The 23,863-nt window shown below is 42.9% G+C and overlaps 1 protein-coding gene across 1 annotated transcript in view; it reads right to left on the minus strand.

The window, feature by feature from the left end:
- fads2 (fatty acid desaturase 2) overlaps positions 1-23,863 on the minus strand; it is a 71,810-nt gene that overhangs the window by 13,154 nt on the left and 34,793 nt on the right. Inside the window, exons 3-9 of the mRNA XM_041197789.1 lie at positions 20,536-20,733; positions 14,673-14,774; positions 12,317-12,442; positions 10,967-11,027; positions 10,800-10,876; positions 9,946-10,043; positions 6,640-6,736 (exon numbers count right to left, since the gene is read on the minus strand). Of these exons, the coding sequence (XP_041053723.1) occupies positions 6,640-6,736; positions 9,946-10,043; positions 10,800-10,876; positions 10,967-11,027; positions 12,317-12,442; positions 14,673-14,774; positions 20,536-20,733 (759 nt within the window). The remainder of the gene's footprint in view (positions 1-6,639; positions 6,737-9,945; positions 10,044-10,799; positions 10,877-10,966; positions 11,028-12,316; positions 12,443-14,672; positions 14,775-20,535; positions 20,734-23,863) is intronic.

The following is a 23,863-nucleotide window of genomic DNA, read 5'->3' on the forward strand; positions in this document are numbered from 1 at the left end:
GCCCAGGTATGTCCTGTACACAAAAAGCAGGACAAATCCAACCCAGTCAATTACCACCCCATCAGTCTGCTCTCGATCATCAGTAAAGTAATGAAAGGAGTCATCAACAGTGCTATCAAGTGGCACTGGCTTAGCAATAACCTGCTCACTGATGCCCAGTTTGGGTTCCGCCAGGGCCACTCAGCTCCTGACCTCATTACAGCCTTGGTTCAAACATGGAGAAAAGAGCTGAACTCCTGAGGTGAGGTGAGAATGACTGCCTTTGACATCAGGGTGGCATTTGATCAAGTGTGGCATCAAAGGGTCCAAACAAAATAGGAGTCAATGGGAATCAGGTGGAAAACTCTCCATTGGTTGGAGTCACACCTAGCACAAAGGAAGATGGCTGTGGTTGTTGGAGATCAATCATCTCAGCTCCAAGACATCACTGAAGGAGTTCCTCAGGATAGTGTCCTCAGCCCAACCACCTTCAGCTGCTTCATCAATGACCTTCCTTCTGTCATAAGGTCAGAAGTGGGGATGTTCGCTGATGACTTGGGGATGTTCGCTGATGATTGCACAACGTTCAGCACCATTTGTGACTCCTCAGATACTGAAGCAGTCCATGTCCAAATGCAGCAAGACCTGGCCAATATCCATGCTTGGGTTGACAAGTGGCAAGTAACATTCACGCCACATTAGTGCCAGGCAATGATCATCTCCAACAAGAGAGAATCTAACCATCCCCCGTGATGTTCAATGGCATTACCATCACGGGATCCCCCACTATCAACATCCTGGGGGGGGTTACCATTGACCAGAAATTGAACTGGACTAGCCACATAAATACTGTGGCTACAACAGCAGGTCAGAGGCTGGGATTCATGTGACGAGTAACTCACCTCCTGACTCCCCAAAGCCTGTCCACCATCTACAGAGCACAAGTCAGGAGTGTGATGGAATACTCCCCACTTGCCTGGATGAGTGCAGCTCCAACGACACTCAAGAAGCTTGATACCATCCAGGACACAACAGCCCGCTTGATTGGCACCACATCCACAAACATTCACTCCTTCCACCACCGACGCACAGTAGCAGCAGTGTGTACCATCTACAAGATGCACTGCAGGAATTCATCAAGGCTCTTTAGACAGCACCTTCCAAACACATGACCACTACCATCCAGAAGGACAAGGGCAGCAGATAGATGGGAACACCATCACCTGGAAGATCCCCTCCAAGTCACTCACCATCCTGACTTCGAAATATATCGCTGTTCCTTCACTGCCGCTGGGTCCCTGGAACTCCCTCCCTAACAGCACTGTGGGAGCACCTTCACCACATGGACTGCAGCGGTTTAGGACGACAGCTCACCACCACCTTCTCAAGGGCAATTAGGGATGGGCAATAAATGCTGGCCCAGCCAGCGATGCCCACATCCTGTGAATGAACTTTAAAAAAGACCAACTTGTGTTTCAGGAGACGTTGACAATCAAACCATCAATTGTGTTTGTTTTGGAAATATATCCTACGTCATTACTGACTTCTTATACAGGTTGTTTTCTTCCAGGTGCTGACCTTGTACTTATACGGAGAGACATGCTGGTAATGCACCATTATTGTACCACCAGTTTCTAAGCCACTCTCAGCCTAAGGACAACAGCCATGCAGAACTCTCATTAGACGCCATCTGGAGTATTGCATCTACTTAAGTGTTGCACCTCAAGAAGTATATACTGGCCCAGCAGACAGTGCAACTCAGATTCACAAGAATGATACTGGGGCTAAAAGGGTAAAATTATCAGAACAGGTTGCATAAACTAAACTTATATTATCTTAAATATAGACAATAAGGTAGTGATCTAACTGAAATGTTTAAGATGATTAAAGGATTTAATAGGCTGGAGATGATGAAATTAATTCCATTGTTGGGAGAGTTCAGAACAAGGACCTTAAAATTAGAGTTAAGTTGTTCAAGAATGATGTCAGAAATACTTCACACAAAGGGTAGTGGAAATCTGGAATTCTCTCCCCTGAAAACCTGCTGAGGCTAGGCCAATCAAAAATTTCAAGATGGAGATTGATAGATTTTTGTTGGGTGAGGATATTAAGGGTTACTGAACCAAGGAGGGAGGATGGAGTCCAGTTACAACATAATCTAATTGTGTCTGTTGTGTCTAATAGTGGACCTGGTTCAAGGAACTGAATGGCCTGATCTTGTTCCTGTTACATTATTTCTTTTAAAAAAAACTTGGTTTTGTATCAGCCTGAAGTTATACCACAGAGAATGTGAAGTGGAGAGAGTGCTAAACCATCTTCCGAATCTAGTCTGACATCTATAGCCTAATCTCGGTTTGAAAAAAGAGGAATAAAGCATATGGGAAAGAAAGGATGAGGGGAGCAAAGGAGGAGAGTACTTACAATCATCCCAAAAAGGACAGGAAAAGAATATCTGGTCCAGCAAGTCTGGCCCACCCTGACCTGGTATAACCCATACGCACCATCAACTCACTCTCCCTGTCAGGCAATTTCCTGGAAGAGGCAAAAAAAGTGAAAAAAACTCTAGGCCAATTTCAGAGAGTAAACTATGGGAAATCCTCTCCAAAGACAATCAAACAAGATCCAGGAGGTCATAGTCATCACTATTGTTAGTCTCACTTAATCCATGCATGCTCTACTGTTTATGAAAGATGTCTACATTCCTATTTCTGTAGCCCCTGCTCCTGCCCTATAATCCTCTGAGATCTCTGCACTCCTCTTCTGGCCTTGTGTATATCTCTGATTTCCTTCACTACACCATTGGTGGTTTTGCTTTCAGCTGCCTGGGCTCTGAAATTCTCTCCCTAAAGCTTTCTACCTCTTTCTCCTTCTTCAAGTGGCTCCTTAGAACCTACTTCTTTGATCAAACGTTTGCTCACCTGTCCTAATAACTCTTTATGTGGCTGAGTGTCATATAAATGCAAGTTGTTCTCTTCCACTCAAAGGAACTTGCCTAGCTTCCGTCTGAAAAGTAGGGTCAGGCAAAGTGGAAAGAAAACACTAAGGCAATGGGTCAAATAACATGATTCATTGGTTCTAAGTGACTTCCCAGTCACTTCAGACATTAATTACAGAGCAGAGCCCAAACCACTTCACATCAGTACAAATTATATAGTGCAGCCAGTCTGTAAGTTGGTTATGAAAAGTCTCTTTTGGAAAGAAATAAAGGGCAACTGTAAACATGTGGTCAAGATGTTTTGTAGTGACCCAATGATTCTAGTTGCAGAATACTTCAGCTGTACTCTCAAAACGAACTGAATTAAATTCTGGCCTCAAAGTGTTTTTGTTCCCCTTCCCTCATATAATTGGCAGGTGATGCCCAAAACATCCACTTATCTTCCTTTCTGGGTGACCCCGAGAAGTGGCCAAAGGTGACAAATCATCAAGCACTGTTGGAACAATGATTGGCTTCTGTTTTGAAACCCTGAACTTTTACTGAACATAGCGAAACACTACCCAGGGAATTATAACCACAAACTCCTACCCAGCAGTTTATAGCATCATACAACTGGGACACCAGTCAACCACACCACCATGGTGGTCCCAGAACCACAGGTCTGACCAATACTGACCAGAATGGTGTACTCTTATTCCTATCTTTTTCCAGTTTTGATGAAAGGTCACAGAGCTCACAACATTAACTCTATTTCTCTCTCCAAATGCTGCCAGACCTGCTGAGTGTTTCAGGTATTTTCTGTTTTGATTTCAGATTTTCAGCATCTGTATTTGTGTTATTCCTAACGGTGACTGAGTTGAAACATTACCTTCCACCACATGACCCCTTCGTGATTGATGACGAATAGCTTGTAAGCAATATTAGTCCAGTCATAACCAAAATTGGCTAAAATAATTGCTCCAAACACTAGACCAATCAAGAATGTAAACAGCTTAGCTTGATCTGGTGGAATCTTTGGAACAACCATGTCAAATCATCATATTAAAATTGGGCCAATATCTGTAAGCTCTAATGGTCCTAAGCATTCCACTGAGATAACTAATGCTGAAATTGGTTATCTTCAGCACTGCATGGTATAAGAATCTGTTACAGATTAGCAGCAAGCGTGATCCATGATAATTTGAAATCTTTCTATCGTCAGTTACGTAATGAATCGTTCGGTTTATTTATATATCAAAGTTTCTTGTAGCTTGGCATATGACAGTATCCCTTAAATTCACTGCCCTTTAACTCTATGCCAGGGGATACCAAACTTTGGGTTGCAATTCCCAATGGGGTCACAGAGCTCACATTTGGGGTCACATGCTCGCCTTCCTCTGAGACAGCAATGATGACTGTGGAGAAGAGGCTCTGGCAGGACAACTCTAGACTCACTGAGTCTCTGCTGCCCAACAGCAAGGGGCAGAGGGTGAGCCAAATCACCCTTTAGCTGAAGGAGTGAATGCCAAGTGGGCCCCGAGTCACTTATGCGTTGACTTGGCACAGGCAGAGGCCAGCAAGATAGTCTCAGTCACCACCGGAGTGCGGGAAAAACTGGGAGGGCATGTGGCTGAGCCAGGAAGGTGAATGGTAGCTTCAAACCTGTCTGCCTGTTGTAGACGGTCCTTATCCCAGGATAGTGCATCTGTTTCACAGGCACTGGCGACTAGAGCAAAATGTGGAGGGAGTGGGGGGGGGGTGGATGGGAGCGGATAAGGAAGGGTAGAGGGGCTGCTGATTGAGAATGAGTAGGGGGATGGAGGTTGGGAAGAGTAGCTGCTGAGTGAGGGGGGCGGGGCGTGGTGGACAGGGGCTTCACTGAGTCTTCTGTCACCAAGGAATATGGAATACTTGGCTGAAACCTACATGAGTACATAAAACAATAACACTTTTACAAAGTATTTTAAAAACACAGATTTTCATATATATATGATGTATTATATTGTTTGTTGATCTATAATACACAAACTTTAATAATTATATATTGAATGTTACTGTGTTGCTTTATTGCTGATTTGTTTTTGCTGTTATCTGGGGTCACATTAGTTTTCAAGCGTTAAAATGGAGTCACATTGCAAAATAGTTTGGGAAGCACTGCTCTCTGCAACTGTTTATTTATGTGTAGTCTGCCTTCTCTTTTCTGTATCACCATGAAACTATACTATAATCATTCTAATTGGGTTACATTAGTGTTTTAATGAGCTGTCTTCTGTATTCTTAATATACTGAAGAACAAAGTCATTGAAATTTGAGGCTGAAATCGATAAGAGGAATAGGCATATATTTCAATCTGTTCCTCAGGACAAAGACTAGCTTCCATTAATAATTGAAGATCCATCTCCACAAATTAATGAGGGATCCAATACACAACATCTCAATGTGACAATGCAGCCATAGAAATGAAGCACCCTATGGAAGAGTCTTGCTGATTAATGCTCCTGATTTTCATCTCTTTTTGTTTCTTCACCTCTCCACTGAAAACGCGAACTCCTGCTGGTGTTCTCTAAGCAACTGACCATTTTTCAGGACCTCCTCAATTAGTCATTCTCCATTTGAGACTAGACAATGACTTGTGACCAGAGAAGCATCATAGCTAAGTTTGATCCCGTCCTGAACTCCTCACACCCACAGTCTCCCATATCACATACTTTAGATAACAGACAGAAGGAACAAACAATGTAAACACAGACCTTCTCATTGAATCTTCACTGATGCAGCAAGCCAGGCTTCATGAGGGCAATCAATCACGATTATAGTGTATAAAGTGGGTGGCCATTTTAATGGTGGCAGCAATTTTGGACATTTGGAGCAGCTGAGATGCAATTATCATTTTTGAAGTTACCTCATTATATGTCTTGCTACAACTTAATGGGCAGCCATTTTGATAAGAGCACAAGAGTTTCATGTGCCCGTGTCCAAAAAATTTAGGGCAGAATTTTCAGTCACCAGAGGAGATGAAACTGAAGGTGAATGGACCCGTAATTCTCCTGCCATTATCCTACCTGCGGGTAATGTTTGCTCACAGAAGGTTATGGAGGTAATGGCTACATGCCCACATATGGTGGATAGCCCATTAGGCCAATTAAAAGGGCCTTTTAAGACCAGTCTGCAGATGCTGACTGGAATTTTCCCGTTGGCATGTGGGGCTCTTTTTGAGCCTAAAACATGGCCAAGAGATGGAGCTAGTCCCCCAATTATGACCAGGGCGGGGAGCAGTCTCCATCTGGCCAGGAGATGTCCTCTGCCCCCCTGCCATAGCCACAGCTGCAGCTGCTGACCATCCAGTGGAAGGAGTTGCCCCTTCACAATGATAGCCTGGCAGTAGTGGCTTTTTTGAATTAAAAATTTTATAAATGCTCTTCATTGGGCATCTCCATCTTGAGGTGTTCTCTCCCTCTCCCATCTACATCAGGAGCACCCACCTCTGATGTTGGGGCTGCCAATCTTTTAATGCTGAAGGGCCTCCTATTGGCCCTCCAGCCTTAAGAGCCCACCTGCTATCCTTGATTGGGCAGCAAGTGCACAGCCTCACTACCAATTTGCCTACTTGCTAAAAATCATGTTGGGCATTAGGCACCGACATGACATCAGGGTCCCAAACCCAGGACAAAAATTCAGCCCTTAGTTTTTAAAATGGAAATGCCACAAAGAGCTAAAATAAACTTGCAAAGCTAACTGAAGGTTACCTGCATAGTGAGCCAGTCCTTGTGCTTTTCATCATCAATGTTCATTGGAATATGGTTCATCTGGGTCACCCATACAAACCAGTGGCTCTCTATGAATCTGCAGAGAGAACCAGGCAGTGGTCAGTTATCACCTACTATCTAAATTCTTCAAGTGCTGATTCTTCTATATTCTGTCCTGAACAGTCTGGACTGGTTAAACAGTTTCTTGGAAACCTCTTTTGGGTGCTCTTTTTCCATTAAACAATATAAATTGGCACCTGAGAACATTCTCCCTCCAATTCCTTGCCTTTCCAATTTTTTTCTCCCTCTCCTGAAAGCACCAACCCACACTCGGGTTCCACAGGGACTGACAGACTCCCAAATGGCCACCCTTCCCATGTGAACTTAGACACTACAAGTTGATAAGCTTCAAAAGGCATTGCTGCTAAGCATGAACCTGTCCTCACCCAATGTCCACGTACAAATATTTTCTAGAAGGCTTAGCAGATAGCCACCATAAGGAAGAAACCTCATTGTTTTTTATTCCTCTTCTAGTTCAAAGAAACGAAGACCAATTGTGAAGGCTCTCCTGCCATCAGTGCCAAAGGTTGTGGGTTCCAGTCCCCCTCCAGAGACTTGAGCATAAAATTTAGATTGACATTCAGTGGAGTACCGAGGGAGGGCTGCACTGTCGGAGATGTTAAATCAAGGCTTGGTGAATGTAAAAGATTACATGGCACTAGTTCAAAGAGCAGGGGTATGTTCCCAGTATCCTGGCCAATATTTATTCCTCAGCTAACATCTAAAAATCGGGATGTTATCACATTACATTTCATGAGACCTTCCTGTGCACAAAGTGGCTGCTTCATTCCAGCATTGCAACATTGACTACACTTTAAAAAATTATTTATTGACTGTCAAGTGTTTTGGGATGACCTGAAGTTATAAATACAAGTCTTTTTTTACAGCTGATATCAACTAACTCAGCAAAGAACAGGGATTAAACCTGGGGCAATATTGTTCTGAATGGCACTGTAATATATGGTTTTTACAACCTGACATCTGGAAAACTGGAAATTTCTTAATGAACTTGTTAATTGTGAACCAGGTGACAGTGGTTAATTGGTAAACTGCTAACAGCACCTCATCTTCCGACTAGGCACGCTACAGCCTTCCGGACTTAATACTGAGTTCAACAATTTCAGATCATGAACTCTCTCCTCCATCCCCACCCCCTTTCTGATCCCCTTTTTTCCAATAATTTATAATTTTTTTTTTACTTCTATATTTTTCTCTTCCCTCCTATTTTTAAATTTATTTCGATCTATTGTTTCATCTCCACCTTTTAGCCCATTTTGATCCCTTCCCCCACCCCACCCATACTAGAGCCATCTGCCACTAGCTTGCTTCCCTTAATGTCCCCATTAGCACATCCTTTAGATAATATCCGTCAACACCCCTTTATCCTTTTGTCTATGACATTTTTGGCAGTCTCTTCTTGGCCTCCACCTATCACTGGCCCCCTATTGAGCTCTCCTGTCCCACCTCCTTCTACCAGCTTATATTTCATCTCATTTCTATATGTCTTAGTTCTGATGGTCATATGGACTTGAAACGTCAACTGTATCCCTCTCCGCAGATGCTGTCAGACCTGCTGAGTTTTTCCAGGTATTTTTGTTTTATCCTTTCCACTATGTTTGCTGTAACAACTTATCCCAGCAGCAAAGGAAAAGTAAAAACCTGGAATTCAAATAGAAACTAATATACGGATACACAGATCATGAACAGGTACAGAAAATGATTAAAAAGATTAATAGAATGCTAGACTTTATATAGAGAGGGCTAAAGTACAAGAGGGTAGAAGTCAAGCTTCAGCTACACAGAGTCCTGGTTTGACCACACCATGAGTACTATGAACAGTTCTGGGCACCACATCCAAGGAAGGATCTATTGGTGTCGGAGGGAGTGCAGCACAGGGTTGCCAGGATGGTTTCCAGACTGCAAGGGTTAAATCATGAGCGAATACACAAACTAGGGTTGTATCCCCTGGCATTTAGAAGGCTAAGGGGTGACTTGATCAAAGTTTGCAAGGTATTAAGGGGAGTAGATAGGTAGATAGAGAAAATCTACTCCCTCTAGTTGAGGAGGCCACGTCCAGAGTCAAAAATTGGAGCCAGGTCTTTCAGGACTGAAATTAGGAAACAATTCTTCGTGAAAAAGGCAGATGAAGTTTAGAACACCCTTCCACAAACAGCAACTAATGTTAGATCAATTGTTAATTTAAAACTGGGATAGATTTTCATTAACAAAAAGTATTAAGGAATTTGGGGCAAAAGTGGATATATGGGGTTGAATTTTATGCCCCCCCCCCCCCCCCCCCCCCCCCCCACAGGCATATTTGAAGGTGGGAGGGGCATGTAAAATAAACCAGGTGGCCAGTCCATCCACCTTCCAGCCCATCCTGGACTTGTCCCCCATATTATGGGGTGGCATGTGGGTGGTGGTGGTGGGGGGGGGTGGTAAGGTGTCAGGCAGACAGCCTGCCCTTTGGCCTACTGAGGCCCTTAAGCGGTCAATTATTGGCCACTTAAGGACCTTATTCCACCTCTGCCTCTCTAATACATGCAGCAGGGGAAGGCAGCCAATCTGACAGATTTCACTGCAAAGGAAGAGGGGTACCTTCTTTGGGGGGGTCCCCTGTTCCCCAAGATGGTACCCTCTGTGCCTCCGCACCAGCCTCCCAGCAGTGGCCACTACTGTGCTCTGGCGCTGCTGGGACTACAGCACTGCTGGCTAATCAGACTGGCCAGCAGCTCTCGAGGGCAGGACTTCCTGTTTCAAGTCATTAAAGGGGAGATGTGTTAGGAAAGGAATACTTCTTCCCCCAGTAAAACTCACCCGTTGGAGTTAAGTAGCAGATCAATTGTGATTGCACTGAATGACAGAACAGGTTGGAGGGGTTAAATAACCTACTCCCATGTACATGATCCTGCACAGAACCACTCCAAATTGATATCAGTATGAAAGAGCCCATTTGAACCAATTACAGAACGAAGTTGGGCTAGATGGGGCAGTTAAATACGCAATTGGATTACCAAATAATTCATCACTTAAATCATGGGTACTGGCTATAGAGAAAAGGAGGGGAAACGTCTCCCTAGCGTATTTTTAGCATGAGTTACATCTCTTCCACCCTGCTCCAAAATTAGCCCTAAAGTCCTCTCCAACTATTTAAACATGGTAGCACCTTGGGTTATAATCCTAATATATTATAAGTTAGTGACTGTGACTGAAACAACAGGTGAAAGTCTCTCCAACTGTACATACCTGACAAACATGACAAAGAGTATAGAACCAAAAAATCCATAAAAAGGGATGTAGGTGTTGAAGTAGCGGATGTAGTATGTTGCTGCCCAGGCAAGATCCTGAAAAGTGAAGAAGTGGTAGACGGAACTGTGTGAAAGACGTTGAGATATTATTACTGTTTTACAATAAATGTAAAAGCTATGATACTGATCCACTGTCTGCACAACACAACAATTCTAGATAGTGCCATACTGAGGTCCTACCTTATGCTATCACTTCCATTCAAATTGTACAATTTGAAGCATTTTTGGGAGGGTGAACTTTGTGATCATTGAAGTGTGGGCTGTTACTTCTGAGGATCGGAATTGTTGGAGTCAACTGCCAATGTAACCACGTTCCACCCCAAATATCCGGCCCTCCTACTGGGCAGAAATCAAACTTTCTTTCCTCCCAGGCCTCAATGTGTCAATCTACAGTAGCTCTCCATTACATATTGCACAACACCTCTTTATCAAAAAGAAAAAGCTGACACAATCCTGATGTGCTACACTACAGTGTTTGTACATCTGTTCTGGTGCCCAAAATTTCCTGCATAACTAGGTCCTCAACTCAAGAAGTGTGAGTGCCAAGCAAGAGCTGGTGTGCCCTTTCAGGGAGGCAGGGAAGACTCACAGGTCCAGAGATCTTTGGTATTCCTCACCTGATACCTGCTGGCTCATTTGAAGAACATGGGTCACCAGTCTGCCCTTTCCATCAGGAAAGAGTAGAATGAGGTGCAGGGAAAGCACAGATGGAACATAAAATTCAAAGTGGGAGGTGGTGGGAAATGGGAGAGGAAAAACAAAACTTTGCGTTAAACCTTCTGATGTACTTACCACCCAATCTCGACGGGTAATCATGGTCATCATTATCTGAATGTAGAAATACACCGGGATTAGCAGAGGTGGACCAACTGAAAGAGAGAGCAGTAAGTGATACCACACCAGGAAACAACAGTCACAACTGACAGCATCACACTGACTGATCATGCAGCCATACTTACTGAGGAAAAAGTACTCGTGTTGATAGTTGTAAGGCAAATGCTTGATCTTCTGTTTTCCAAACTACAGTAACAAAAGAGAAATTAGGTGGAATCAGGTTAGCATCTGCACAATGCCTTCAGTGCACAGTGCTGTAAATCCTTCACAGGAACCGAGGATGTATTATTCTGTATAAAACTATCTAAGCATCTCAATTAGACTCTGGCCCGCAACACCTGCTCATGTCTTTGTTGCTCAATGGAAGTAATTTTGCAGTCCCACAGTCCCAGGAGGGAGCACAACAGAGATAGAGGCAGAAGATTTATCCCCTATTCTTCACCCCATGCTGCCTTAAGCACAACTAACTGTCAGAAGCATAAACTCACAGAATACCAAATATATATTATATACAAACACACCATCCACACCTGATTGGATTCAGCCTGTAAACTCACTCCCAGGCATCCACTATTCTACATATGATCATTCAAATCCTTTGATCAGTTCATGGGTAGTTGAAAGTAGTGGGAATGAGGAAAGTGTCCCAATATCTACTGTAGTTCCATAAGTCTGTTATACCTGCCTTCTGCTGTCACAGTAACCCCAGTGCTTTTCCTTTCATGATGGCCATTCAATTGAAGAATCAGAGGGACATTCACTGCCTACTTCCTATCATTTCCATGTGACAGGATGGACAATGAGCAGGTGATTACTGTCATCATCAAATGAAGTGGAGGCTGTCATTTGTCCAAGTAACAGTTTGGCAGAAGGCCTCCCGTTCCAGTTTCTTTCACTTTCCAATTGTTGATCACCTGGGAATTGGTGGTTTTACCAAAAACATCCAGGCAGCAAGCAGGTGGAATTCCCGGTGGAAAATGTGAATGGGAGGAAAATCCACATCTACAACTCACTTGCGGTTGTTATTCCACATATAAAGTATCTGAACCCCTTGGTTGGATTTCAAGCTGTTACTCGCTCCTGCATATTTGCTATTATTTTACAGAGGTATTTTTCTCCAATTGCTTATGTTAGTGAGAAGGTTGGTGTGACAATAAAATGTGTTTCCTGTTATATATTAATGGTGAGTTAGTCTTTGGCATTGAGGGAAAGATCCCAGCCCAAACGATTTTGCTCCTCTTCCCTGAATCCTTACTTTATTGTTCCTAATCTAACTCACTTCTTTCCCAGCATCCTAAAACTCTTTGCCTTCTCCGGGCTTCCTTCCCCATTTCAATCCATAGTCTAGCAACACAAGCTTGGAATCATGTAGTCAGTGTTCCCTGAACTTCCTCATTTTCTCTTTCTGACCTTACTCTTGCCCTGCAGCATGGGCCATGGCCATTCACATAAGTTTCTCAATAAAAAGAAATTACCTCCACGGGTTGGATATCTCCCAATACAAACACTTTCAGCATGTTCACATCAGGGTCTTTATTAAAGATGTTGGGCTTTGCATGGTGCTGGAAGTGTCGATGATTCCACCAGTTTCCAGAAGCCCCCTTTATAAGAGAGATATAGTATCAGACAATGTACTAAAAGCACGGCAATCCCTACTCACACTGCCTTTAATATTGTCATAAAACTGCTTCAAATTAAATCCAATTCCTGTATATGAATTTCAAATTCACCCTCAGTCACCCACACAAGTTTCAGAATCTCACTCAATTCTCACAAGGTTGAGTGTTTCACACTAGTTGGCAACTGCTGTCAGCATTTGATCTCTGTCAGGACCATCTCTAAACAGCTGGCAAAATTGCAGCTCATTCCTTCTCACTTTTACTACTGCTGTGCCACAAATATAAGACTGTCATGACTGCAAACAGTCTAGGCTTGGCAGACACAATTTGCCAGCTCTCAAGGCATTGTCAAGTCCAGGGGAAAAATAAAGTTCTGTGCATACTTGTTCATAAAGCTGTGCAAATCTTATCCTCAATGTTAATGTTACTGAACTGTCCTTTTGGCTTTCCTTTAACATCAGAGTCAAACCACAGTTACGAGGTTTCCAGGCAATCCAGTTATACTTTTTAACAATGGCTTTGCATATGGCCTCAGATATACTGCACTGGATGTGAAGAAGAAATGTTGAGAGCAACAAGGAAACAGTCTCGCAAGATACACAGCAGTTTACTGAAGTATGAAATCAAAACTATTTCACAATAACGTTATGAAGGAAAGAAAAACACCACAAATGCTGGAAATCTTAAAGGAAAACAGAAAACGTTGAAAACATTCACCAGGTTGGTCAGCAACTGAGGAGAGAAAGGATAAGTCAATATCAATGAACTGAATTTAAAAATAAACTGAATATGGGAAAGGGAGCAGAAAACATATACACCAACACAGGAAAAAAAAGACATCTAAATTGCTTAAATGGAGAAAAGGAAATGGTTAAATGGCAGAGCAATATTAGGAAGTGAAAATAGGCATTATGAAAGAAAACAAAGAAACAGAAGACACAGAAAGTGTGTGAATACCTTAAAGAGATGATGGACAGGCAGTTGGAAATGGAAGTATGGCCAGACGAAGTGGAACATGATCCAATGGCCCAGGAGCACGGAAGAAGTGAAAAGCAAATAAGCTTCAAATGGTGTGCAGCAGAAATATTGCAAGACTATATCCTGGAGGTTATTTTATTGCATTGTAAGCTGACAAACGATTCCCACCCTAAACACCAACCCGCTCCTTCCTGGGGCTTGACATTGGAAAACCATGGCCTGGATTTTCCACTCTCACCCGCTGCAGGTGTCATAGCTGGCAGGAGCGGAAAATATCATGAGAACAAAAAAAATCTGTTTTACGTAGGCAGGGAAACTGGTTCCTATCGTCCGCTTTGAAATTCAAAAGGCGGAGCACGTTTCCTGATGTGCAATGTCGGGAAGGCCATTTGAATACATTTAACATGATGAATCCTCGTTATAAAGCCTGCTTGCAGGTATCATCCCCCCACACTGGATCAAGATGTAACAGCGTGTTTCACAACGGAATATAAGCAACGTACACAGCACTTCACCCCTAACTTCAAGGTTTATTCATCTACCTTTCATCGCATAGCACTCGCGGCGCCTCAATTCAGCGCCAAGTTTTACAGGCAGCACCACTTAGCTCTCAGGGGGGTATCACAGGCAAGGCTCTAACTACCAGACCAGCGGTAAGGTGGGGGTGCTGTGCAGGCTTGGGGGGGGGGGGGGGGGGGGGGGGGGGGGGGGTGGGGGGGTGGTGCAAGCCTCCATGAGGGGAAGGGCGAAAGTGGACAGAGACCTCCACTGGAAGGGGGCAATAGTGGTCAGAGATTCGACTCAAAAACACAACATGGGGGGGCTGCCAATTTTCATGCTTGCCACCACACTTAGAACACGGATGGTAAAATCTCACCCCATGTCTTGACAAAGGGTTTGCACACCAAAAATGTTAAATTGTTTATTGTCTCCACCAATACCATCCCACCTGTTAAGTGTTTCCAAAGGTTGCTGGCATTATTTCACATTACCGCAAATTGGGGAACCGATCTGGCCTTATATCTGGGATCAGTAAAGCTGAAATTTCTCTAGTTAGCTTCAGAATCAGCAAGAAAGGTAACTTTAGTTCCACTATAATCATAGACCATACCAATTTGTTGTAAGGTCTGTTAGAAAAGACCAGAGCAAACCCTGCAGTTATTCCCATGTTTTTTTTAAATTAACTGCTTTGTCTTAAGAACACTGCCTCCATCAGCTCCAGCTTAATGTTTACCTTCATGTGACCTATCAGGAACTTGTGTAACAGGTGGTTCCATTTTGAACTCCGAAAGACAGACAAATGTCCAAAATCATGTTGAAGCCAGCCTGACTGAGCCTGCAATTTAAAAGAAAGAAAAAATAAGCATAGGAAAATAGATTTCATTCTCTTTACTAGTTTACAAAAATACAAACAATGGTCCTACTCAGCTACAGGTCAGTGGCTCTTGCCAGCCTCCTACCCCCACAGCTACTGATCAGTTCCTCCAACAAGAAAACAGCATTATTTCATGGAAGTCATTTTTCCAGCCCTCTGTAGAGGCACCATTTTCAACCAAGGCTTGCAATACCTGCGAACATACTGAAGATGGCCTGGGTTCAAATCTCACCACAGCAGATGGTGAAATTTGAATTCAGTAAAAATCTGGAATTAAAAATCTGATGATGACCATAAAACCACTGCTGATTGTCATAAAAACCCACCTGGTTCACTAGTGTCCTTTAGGGAAGGATATCTGCTGCCCTTACCTGGTCTGGCCTCCATGTGACTCCAGACCCACAGCAATGTGGTTGACTCTTAAATGCCCCCTGAACATGGGCAATTATGGATGGGCAATAAATGCTGGCCTAGCTAGCGATGCCCACACATCATGAACAGATTTAAAAAAGAGCCTTTTCATTTGATGTAGGATTGGTGCATTATTTTCAAAAGGCAAATTCCTTAATATTTTTAATCAGTAGATACTCAAGAGTCATAAAAGGCTCCCCTCGCTCAAAAGGTGGAAGATTATAAATCCCTGCAGCTACACAGCATCAAGAACTCCCATAATAAATTGTTCAGGGGATGTCTGAGATTTGTCAGAGTTTCATTGAGTTATTTATAGAATATTACAGCACAGAAGGCAACATGTCAACACACTGCACAAAAAGAGCCATCCACTTACTTCCATTCCCTTGCCATTTGTACAGTCTGATTTTTCTTTCTTGTATTTATCCAGTCCTTTTTCAAAAGCCATTATTGACTTTGCTTCCACCTCAGTTCGTGATACGCCATTCCATTAACAGCCTTCTGCAAAATATTTTTCTCAAAATTCCCCTAGCCTCCCTCTTTATTTTGCCAATGTCTTAAGTCTTCTAGTTACTGACTCAGTGACCAGTAGAAATAGTTATTCTCTTTGCTTTAGCAGAATCCTTCATAATTTTGAATACTTCCACTGACTTAATGGGACCCTGATTTGCTCATATTTAGAAGTGCCAATGGTTGCTTTAGGAGGTGCCTCATCCACTTGCCAAATCCTGCAGTTTTACATCAGAATATGCGTGGGAAAGTAACCAGCTCAATTTTAACTGTCCAGCTGATGAAAACAGGCCAGGTAAAAATCAGTTCCTATGTTTCCTTCATTAATACACTCCATGGGCAGATTTTTCATCTAGGTACAGAGGTGCATTTTGATATGCAAGTGGCCACACTTCGGGCTGAATCTTACGTTCCCAAATTGGGCCTGCTGTCCCTCCCGCCGCACGCACTGATGAAAAATTCAGCCTGATGAGTCGTCGTGCCAGTCTCCAATAATACGGAAGGCGCACAGGCACCAAAATCTCAGCCTGCCTACCATTTTAACATCGTTAATTAACAAGCTATTAAACGTGTTAACAACCCAATTGTCCAAATTTTTTCATTGCCTGTTACATTTTCCGTGCATCAGACATTTAAAAAAGTTTCAGAATCTTATATGTCAGCTTATGAGACAGCACAAGGCCGGTAGAAAAGGCCTGCCACTGGGACGGTGATTGAATGTACCAACAGATTCTGCTGGGGAAGGTGGCAGTGTCTGTATGATTTTTAATGACATTTTAAAACTAATGAAGACTACTCTGAGACCAGGGGCTCTTTACAATTCTAGCCGTGACTGTGGCATTGCCCCTCTGCCACATGACGTTCCTGCCTGCAGCACCGATTGGGCTCGGAGCCCCTCTTTGTACCTCAAGTTTCTCAGAACCCAGGACTTATGTATCCACACCAAGGGGTGATTTATATTCCCCTGTGAATGTAGCTGCAACCAAAATTCAACACTACATTATTTTTTATAGTAACTCAAAAGTCACAAGAGCTGACTATATTGTGGAATCTAAAACCAGGCATGAGAAAAACTGGCCCTGATAATAACCGTAAGCTTGGGAGGGAGCAAGGGGAAGGGTTTGTGGCCCTGAAGCAAGCTTCCTATGCACTCATAATTGACCTCAATCCAATCCGACAGCCACTAACTGGCTATCTAATGCTTGACTGAAGCGCAGAGATGGTGGGGAAGGGAGCGAGCAGACCCCTCAGTTTCCATTCCATCTCTCTCAACCCAAGAAACATAAATCCAGATATTAGTGTTTTTTTGGAGGAAATCCAATTTCTTCCCGCATTCCTGACCCCGCTCTATTTTCCTCTGGCCTTTCTGGGGGTTGGAAATGCCCAATGTACAAAGCACAGACCCCCACCATTTTAAATGGGGGATGAAAATTGGATTTCCTCCCACACACCACTTTGGAAGGCCATTAAAAACATGCTCGATTTGAGAGCTCGTGGAAAAATGGAAGACCTGCTGAGTAGATGTGGTGTACTTAGGAGCAGAATATTAAGCTCGGCGGGCAGGTACCCGTCCGACCCGGTGAGCATAAAATGACGTGTGATGATGTCGGGTGAGTGTCCCAACATCATTGTGCAGTCCCGTGATGTTTCATTCGGTGGGCACACGCCGGAGTCAGCAGTGCGCCTGCCAACAATTAAAAGGCCTATTAAGGCCATTAAGAAGGTAATTAAATTCAGATTTACGCTGCTCGTCCAACCTTACGGTTGGCGGGTAGGCATAAAATGTCAAGCGGCCTTTGCACTTTTTAGGAAACCTCATCCACAGGCAGGATGGTGTTTCTTAAAGCAAATAAAAATCAAATAAAAATGTTACATTTGAATTAAAAACATGTCCTGCTCATGTAACAGAGTTACATGAGAGGACATGTTTTATTACATTTTTATTTTATTTTCCTTTTTTAACAAAGCTTCATCTCCCTGAGGCAGTTCTGCACCTCAGGAAGGTTATGAAGTGCTCACTCGCGCACATGCACAAAGTTTGTGCTTGGCCGCACGCCCTCCTCTCCCTGCCCGCACAGTGCTGAGCGCTGCCGCTCGCGTGGCATGCTGGGATGGCCTTAATTGGCCCACCAGCGTGAAATCGTGGTGCAGTTCCAGTCGTGGGTGGCGGCCGGCTTCCCGACCACCCCAGCCAAGCCCACACACCAAGGGCAAAATTCTGCCCTAGATTTCCAAAGACATTTGATAAGGTGCCACATCGAAGGTTACTACACAAGATGGTTTCGGGGGTAACATATTAACATGGATAAAGGATTGGTTAGCTAACAGGAAGCAGAGAGTAGGGAAAAATGGGTCTTTTTCAAACTGGCAAGTTGTAACTAGTGGATTGCCACAAGAACCATTGCTGGGTCCTCAACTATTTACAATCAATAACAATGAAGAGACCAAATGTATGGTAGCTAAATTTGCTGATGACACCAAGATAGGTAGGAAAGTAAGTTGTCACGAGGAGGTAGAGAGTCTGCAAAGGAGTTTTAACACGTTAAATTTGGCAGTTGGAGTATAACATGGATAAATGTGAACTTGTCCACTTTGGCAAGGAGAATAGAAAAGCAGTATACTATTCAAATGGAGAGAGATTGCAGAACTCAGTGGTAGAGAAGTATCTGGGTGTCTCAGTACATGAATCAGATAAAATTAGTATGCAGGTACAGCAAGTGATTTGGAAGGCAAAATGGAATGTTGGCATTTAATGCAAGAAGAATGGAATATAAACGTTGCGAAAGGATACTGTAGCTGTACAGGGCCTTAGTGAAATCACAGTGGCGTAATGTGTCCAGTTTTTGTCTCTTTATTTGAAAAAAATATAATTGCATTAGAAGCAGTTTAGGGAAGGTTCACTGGACTCATTCCTGAAGGGCTTATCTTATGAAGAAATGTTGAAGCGCTTGGGCCTATACCCTTTGGAGTTTAGAAGAATGAGCGGTGATCTTACTGAAACATAAAAGATCTTGAGGGGACTTAATAGGGTGGATACCAGGAGGATGTTTCCTCTTGTGGGGGTACCTGGGTACATAGTTTAAGAATAAGAGGGCTCTCTTTTAAGATAGAGATTAGGAGAATTTTTTTCTCTCAGAGGATCATTAGAGTGTGGAATTCTCTTCCCCAGAAAGTAGTAGAGGCTGGGTATTTAAATTTATTCCAGGCCAAGTTAGATAGATTTTTGATAGATGAGGGCGTCAAGGGTTCTGGGGGGCAGACAGATAAGTGGAGCTGAGACCACAATCAGATCAGCCATGATATTATTGAATGGTGCAGCAGTCTCGAGGGGTTGAATAGCCTAAGTACTATGTTCCTATGAGTTGGGAACATTCAGGTAGGTAAGCGTAAAATACTTTCACACCTTCTAATGTCACTATTTGGTACTGTATTGTAGTATAGATGTGTTTTTAATGCAGTGATTCATCATTTGTCCTTTAAAGGTAAGCTGACCCTTACATTGACCAGCATTGTGTAATTGTTCACATGCACCATAATGCAGTGAAAAATATATAAATATATCCTCTGCTGTCAGGTTATTTGTGCTCTGATTTAATTGGGCTGCCAGAACAAGCTGTTCTATAAAAAAAACTGCTTCTAAAGGTTGATACAGCACTATGCACTTGCTCTCCTTCATTGATTGACAGGCTCTCTGCTTTGTAATGGAACTAGTATCTGTTCTCCCAATGGAGCTGGAAGCTTTTATTATGACAGCTGTTCCATTATAAATACTTGGCTGAGTTTCAAAAGCTTCAGCTCTGCAGATGGTCTTAGAACTACTGACACTTTTATGAGCCCAGGTGTGTCTCAATATGGATTCTTGCTTGTTTACAAACCTAATAGGCACTTAAAGAATTTCAAGTTATTTTCCCTTGCCTTTTTTTGTCCATGATGGTTTGAGGTTTAATTTTTTTTTCAATGATTTTAAAATAATTCCCATTGCTATTGCATTATCCCTGAGGAATGTACACATTACATACTGTATGAGTGGCAATGGTGTATACATGGGGCCATAGAGGGGGCATGAGTGATCTGAGATGGCATGTGGTGGCACGAGGGTGGCTGAATGAGTGCGAGGAAGATTAGGGGTGAGGTTTAGGGGGCCTTTAAACAATGCTGGGACCTTGACTGTTGTGTTAGAGAGCTGAGGCGGGCCTTCTAACCAGTCCACCTCCACATCCACACTCCAATGCAGCTTGCAAAATGCACTGCAAACTTGTCCCCTAGTGAAGAGACAAAAATGGCATGTGAAGTCACACATGGATCATGCAAATGCAGTTTGTGAGCTGCAAAAGTGTGCAGGTTGGGTTTCCTCAGTCTCAGACGAAGATTAGTTCTCCATATTACCTCAAAAACTATATCAACTTTGTTAGATACAACTTCCTTTTGGAATTCTGAACTGGCTATCCTTTAATCCATAGCTTCCTTAGACAGCATGTGTTTGATCTCGTATCACGACCACTTAGCCACTGTACATCAAGCGTAGGGTTAGGAAAGAGAGAATATGTTGGTGACTGAATGAAGCTGAACCCTTTAAGATCTTAGGATAGGATTAGTGAAACTCTGTGTCCACACTGGGATTAGCCAAACTCCTTTGCTTCAGGATTGTTAACTAAAATCTAACTGAAGAGGTCATCCTTAAATTGCACATTGGAGAAGACCACCTAACACAGTTCATCACCCTGCCCCACTTAGGTATTTCACATGTCACCTCGATTCATGTCCTTCATTGATTTATTATGTGGTCATGATTGGTTCTTACCTGTGAGGTTGCCAGGATTAAGGCAGTAAGGAGAGTTGGAATCCAACCAGTCCCAAAATATGACAGTGTCAACCAGGCCAGGAACTCTAAGACAAAGAGGTGGCCAAGGTAGAGGGAGAAAAACACCATGTCCGTTTTAAATAGTTTCATGTCCTCTGCTGTCTTCCGCAAGGCCCGAAAATCTTCAACCAACTCAGTCTGAAACCAAATGAATGAGAGTTCACTGAATCTTTAATGATCGTTCTGCAATCGCTCTTTTTTTCATAAATGAATTCTATGCTCAAGTGTTAGATGTCAATACTGGAATGAATCCCTTACTTACTCCCTATATACAGGGTAACATCCCAATTATATTAACGGTGTTCCTTAGCCCAACTTCAGAAAATTTCCTTCACCATGATCACTATAATGGCAGCTTTCCAGAGTAGAGAAGTTTGTTCCAAACTAGAGATAGTTTTGTACTATTAACCTTCAGTATATCCAGCCATTAACTTGTGACAAACCACCCACGTGGCTAGTTTTCAGCCAGGTTTTCTTAAAATGGATCAAAATGAGCTGTGGCACCCAGGAGACACTGGATAAAATGTAAAATTCAAACTCATATCATTTCAATGGTTAAAACTAGTTGACCTTTAGTGTCATTGCACAAGGGGAGTCAAAACCAAGTGCATTCCCAAATGCAGAGAGTTAGAGGGCTGAGATAATTGGACCAGTGTTTGCAGATCTAATTCAGTCCCCAATTAAAACCCACAGGCAGGATTTCCCACTCGCCGATAGGAAAATCTGTAAAATGACGCAGGATGACTTCGGGCGGAACTCCCAACGTCACCCCCCGTCATTTCAATTTTCAGGTTGGCGGGGTCTCAGCCAAATTAGCTGTGTGCCTGCCGACCTGTCAATAGCCTAGAGGCCATTGACAAACTCATTATCATTAACGGACCTGCCCGTCCAACCTTAAAGGTTGACGGGCAGGCCGGGAGCCCTGGCGGACTTCAGAGACAGCATAAAACCTTATCCACGGGCAAGATGAGGTTTCGTGTAAATTTTTAAGAATTTAATAAAAGTTTAACTAGAAGTGATGGACATGCCCCAGCTCATGTAACAGTGTCACATGAGGGGACATGTCAGGGAAATTTTATTTTTCTATTTTTAGCATTTATACATTTGGAGCATCTCCCTGAGGTAGCACTTAGCCTCAGGGAGATGAGTGCGCTCTTTCATGCACATGCGCGAAAGAGCGCATTCCCGGCTTAAGGAATCCCACCCCCTCGCCTGCACAGGGAGTACATAGCGCTTCCTTGCGGATGTCACGCTGGGTGGGCCTTAATTTGCCCGCCCACGTAAAATGGCGGTGTGCCCCCGATTGGAGGTGTGCCCGCTCCTGAACTTCCCCCCTAAGGGGGGAAAATTCTGCCCATGCATTCTGTCCTTACTTTTCTATTTCTGTTATATATTCCTGTGTTCACATTAATAATGGAAACTACTTAAGTAAGTTGGTAACTTTCCTGTCAGTAGCGGTGCCTCTTTTGGGTAGGGAAAGTTATTAATGTGACAAGTTTACATAACCAGTTCCCATTATAAATGTAGACACAGGAATTTATAATGGGAAAACGTGGCAGAAGTTACATGCTAACATAATTTTTTAAAAAACCTATTGGTAGCCTATGGTATTGCCCACAGAGAATCAATATCAAAGTGCGGTTTTTATATCAAGCCCTTGGAGGGGAGTTGTCTTCTCAGCTAACGTACTAATTTGTTGATCAAAGTCAGAGTTCAGCAATGCTTTACTAGGGTTGCCTTTGATTCAAACTATTTTGTTTCGGTTAAAATCAAATGTAGATAGGTTACTGGTATGATGCATTGGCACTCCACAGCTCAGTATCATGGAATATCAGTCACTGGTCTGTTCCTTCAATTCTATATGAAGGCTTGTGATCTTGGTCATTGTCTCAGCTGTTTCTCCCACAGGGAGGCAGAAATCAGAGCAGGATCAATATGGGCACTTTCACATCAACTGCAAAGATGGCACTGATTTAGGTTTTGGCTGCTTGCTCACAAAGATAATAGTCTGTGTAATGTGGAGGGGGTGAAAGAAAGTCAAGACATAATTGAGATAGATATAAGCAAGCATTTTTATTTAGTAGTAGGAAAAAGACATAGGGCTGAATTAGCTTGTATCTTTTGTCATTGAGTCACTCTTCCTTCTCAACATACTTAACTCTCTCTCTAGAAACACAACTCCCTTGAATTTATTAATATAGTCCACCTCAATCTCCCTCTCTTCAATGATCTTATAACCCTGAACTACACGTGGAACCTCAATGTTAGTTACAATAGTGACAAGCGGTTTGAGAACTCATGGCACCATGACATTGGTTGGAAGATCATAGGTCAAATTCCGAAGGCCACTTGTAATCAAGACTTATTCCACCCATGAATTAATCATTTCAGATCTGGGCACAAACATTTCCTTTCAGGGTTTTCCCAATTGCTGCAGGTAATTGCTTGGTGTGGAACTGACCCATACACACCAAGCAGGGTCCCAGGTTTGATCTCTGATCGGTGTTGAGTTAGCTGATTTCTGATGGTGAGGTGGTAGTAGTTCTACATTTGTCTTCAGTACTTTCCTGTTGGGAAAAAGGGTTAGAAAAGAAGGGGAAAAAAACAACTTTGAGTTCCAAGTGCTTGTCACAATCCAATGATACCTGCTGGAAAGTGCATTGGTGTGGAGGTCAGGTGAGGACATGAATGGTCATTGATAACATCATGGTTCTAGTAAATACATGATGGTACAGAGAGCTGTGAGCTCACACACGAAGAATGATGTTTTAGGTGAGATGTTAAACAGCAGGGGAACCATGCATCCTTACTATGATTGGGGGGAGTGGCAAAAAAAAAACTATTTTTAAAAACACATTTCCTTCAGTAAATTTATGTTCTGTGTTACTCAACCAAGGTTTGGATTATCCAAAGTAACAAGTCGTCACAAATATTCCTGGCTCACATACAATCATCAGCAAAGCAGAGCTTTATCCCAACATGTAAGCAGGGGTTTGGATTACAGAGACCATATGTATTGTTGAAACTGTTTGGTAACCTGTTTTCAATTATGTCAGCTGAACCTTGTAATAAATTATTTACTGATGATTTCATCCTTCTTCCTTATGTTGTGTGTTCTTTATCACTGCCACCTGCCCCGTAACTCGTGTCTTTCAGGTAGATATTCCCAAAAGTCTTCGAAGGAAGAGTTTTGTATTTTGTACTCATTAAGGTGAGGCATGTTAGTGTCAGGTAATGGGACCTTTTCTATTACAGTCACTCCTGGAGC

The sequence above is a fragment of the Carcharodon carcharias genome, chromosome 10 (assembly GCF_017639515.1).
Source record: "Carcharodon carcharias isolate sCarCar2 chromosome 10, sCarCar2.pri, whole genome shotgun sequence".
NCBI lineage: Eukaryota > Metazoa > Chordata > Chondrichthyes > Lamniformes > Lamnidae > Carcharodon > Carcharodon carcharias.